Genomic DNA, 2,662 nt, shown 5'->3' on the forward strand with positions numbered 1-2,662 from the left:
CTAGAACTGAGGAAGTTTATACCGACAGTTTCTAGAACTGAGGAAGTTTATACCGACAGCGTCTAAAACTGAGGAAGTTTATACCGACAGCGTCTAAAACTGAGGAAGTTTATACCGACAGCGTCTAAAACTGAGGAAGTTTATACCGACAGCGTCTAAAACTGAGGAAGTTTATACCGACAGCGTCTAAAACTGAGGAAGTTTATACCGACAGCGTCTAAAACTGAGGAAGTTTATACCGACAGCGTCTAGAGCTGAGGAAGTTTATACCGACAGTTTCTAGAACTGAGGAAGTTTATACCGACAGCGTCTAAAACTGAGGAAGTTTATACCGACAGCGTCTAAAACTGAGGAAGTTTATACCGACAGCGTCTAGAGCTGAGGAAGTTTATACCGACAGTTTCTAGAACTGAGGAAGTTTATACCGACAGTTTCTAGAACTGAGGAAGTTTATACCGACAGCGTCTAGAACTGAGGAAGTTTATACCGACGGCATCTAAAACTGAGGAAGTTTATACCGAAAGTGTCTAGAGCTGAGGAAGTTTATACCGACAGTTTCTAGAACTGAGGAAGTTTATACCGACAGCGTCTAGATGTGAGGAAGTTTATACCGACAGCGTCTAGAACTGAGGAAGTTTATACCGACAGCGTCTAGAACTGAGGAAGTTTATACCGACAGCGTCTAAAACTGAGGAAGTTTATACCGACAGCGTCTAAAACTGAGGAAGTTTATACCGACAGCGTCTAAAACTGAGGAAGTTTATACCGACAGCGTCTAGAACTGAGGAAGTTTATACCGACAGCGTCTAGAACTGATAAAGTTTATACCGACAGCGTCTAGAACTGATAAAGTTTATACCGACAGCGTCTAGAACTGATAAAGTTTATACCGACAGCGTCTAGAACTGATAAAGTTTATACCGACAGTTTCTAGAACTGATAAAGTTTATACCGACAACGTCTAGAACTGAGGAAGTTTATACCGACAGCGTCTAGAACTGATAAAGTTTATACCGACAGCGTCTAGAACTGATAAAGTTTATACCGACGACATATAGAACTGAGATTGTAGGGTAAACAGACGCACGAACAAATCTTAGGTTTGCTTTAAGGAGGTCGGCGTGGTCGTGTCGGTAAAGCTTGTATTTGCTGAACCGAAAAGTCCCGAGTTCGAAACCTCGAGCAGATGAAGCTTGTTAGCTTGGGTCAGCCACTCTTCTAGGAGAGACAACTCAAAAATCAAACAACTGCTTGCTTGTAGTTTGTTCTTGGTTGGACAAAGGCTATGAAAGCAAATTCAAAAAAGAAAAGCTGGCTGAAATCGGAGTCAGCAGACTGTAAGACGCATAACAAGTTGACACGTACTTATTGTGTTGAAGGGAATCTCTTCCAACACAAAAATCAAAAACTAAGGAGAAGAAGAAATTTGCATTAAATTTGCTTAAAGAATATGTAATAAGCTATTAGAGAAATTACAAAACAAAAATATTTTCAAATTTAGGGTTCGGCTTGGTCGAGTCGTTAAAGCTCATGGTTGCTAAACCGAAAAGTCTCGAGTTCGAACCCTCGGGCAGATGAGGCTCGTTAGCTGGGGACAGCCACTCTTCTAGGAGAGACAACCCCAAAATCAAACAACTGCTGCTTTGTAGTTTGTTCTTGGTTGGACAAAGGCTATGAAAGCAAATCTAAAAAGAAAAGCAGGCTGAAATCGGAGTCAATGGCCTCAATGGCGCATAACCAGTTGACACGTAACGCTTAATTGTGTTGGAGGCGTGGTCGAGTCGGCAAAGCTCATGGTTGATAAATTCGAAAAAAAAAGTCTCGAGTTCAAACCCTCTGGCAGATAAGGCTCGATCCCTCCCAACACTAAAAAATTAAGAACGAAGAAGAAGAAGTATACAATGTAAACATCAAGTAAAAAAATTAAATAATTATAAATCAACAAATACTTCAGACTCCGTGGTCGGACCGTAGCACATGGCTAGTAACCCGAACGTCACAAGTTCGGATACTGAAATCGATTCCGAAAGATGTCCTTGTGTAGAATTATTATTGATGTGATGGGTACCTGACTCATGTTAGGGAAAGTAATGGCGGCTGGGCATAGATCAGGCTACATTATCCCGAGGTCAATGTAACATCTAACCTCTACTTTATCTGCCCATGGCCGCTAGCTCCGAAATAAGTACATACAGTTAATTAACGCTGCTGTCATCATTTTAAAAATAAATAAAAACTCAAGATTATAAATATTGTATTGTGAGAGGGCTGGTAAGTAGGTCCCCAACCACTTCTACGGCTCAATAAAACCTACATGAGCCATAGGACTGTTTAGTGACCTACTAACCAAGAATAAGACTCTATGTGATAATAAGTGACATCAGTCCCAACACTCACACACAACCAAGAATAGTTTCCAGATCTAAGTCTAGACTCTAGATTCTAGTGCAAAGCTACGTATAAGCTCCATATGTTATAGTTTTTGAACCCCACTTCTAGCAACAAGTATCATTTCTTTCTTGAAACCCCCTGAGATATATTTTCATCATTGTCTAATGCATAGGTTTTGAATTTATCGAATTTATTTATCTTAAACTACACTTTAAAATAAATATTTTTACCTTTAGACATCGCCATGATAAAGTCTTTGTCTTAGAAATCA

The 2,662-nt window shown here is 39.9% G+C and overlaps 1 protein-coding gene across 1 annotated transcript in view; it reads right to left on the bottom strand.

Moving 5' to 3' along the window:
- LOC131955241 (contactin-4-like) overlaps window positions 1–2,662 on the bottom strand; it is a 5,880-nt gene extending 3,218 nt beyond the window's left edge. Inside the window, exon 1 of the mRNA XM_059319265.1 lies at window positions 2,622–2,662. Within this exon, the coding sequence (XP_059175248.1) occupies window positions 2,622–2,637 (16 nt within the window). The 5' untranslated portion in view covers window positions 2,638–2,662. The remainder of the gene's footprint in view (window positions 1–2,621) is intronic.

This window comes from Physella acuta, unplaced genomic scaffold (assembly GCF_028476545.2).
Source record: "Physella acuta isolate Inbredline_101_S28 unplaced genomic scaffold, ASM2847654v3 ptg001058l, whole genome shotgun sequence".
NCBI classification, from domain to species: domain Eukaryota; kingdom Metazoa; phylum Mollusca; class Gastropoda; family Physidae; genus Physella; species Physella acuta.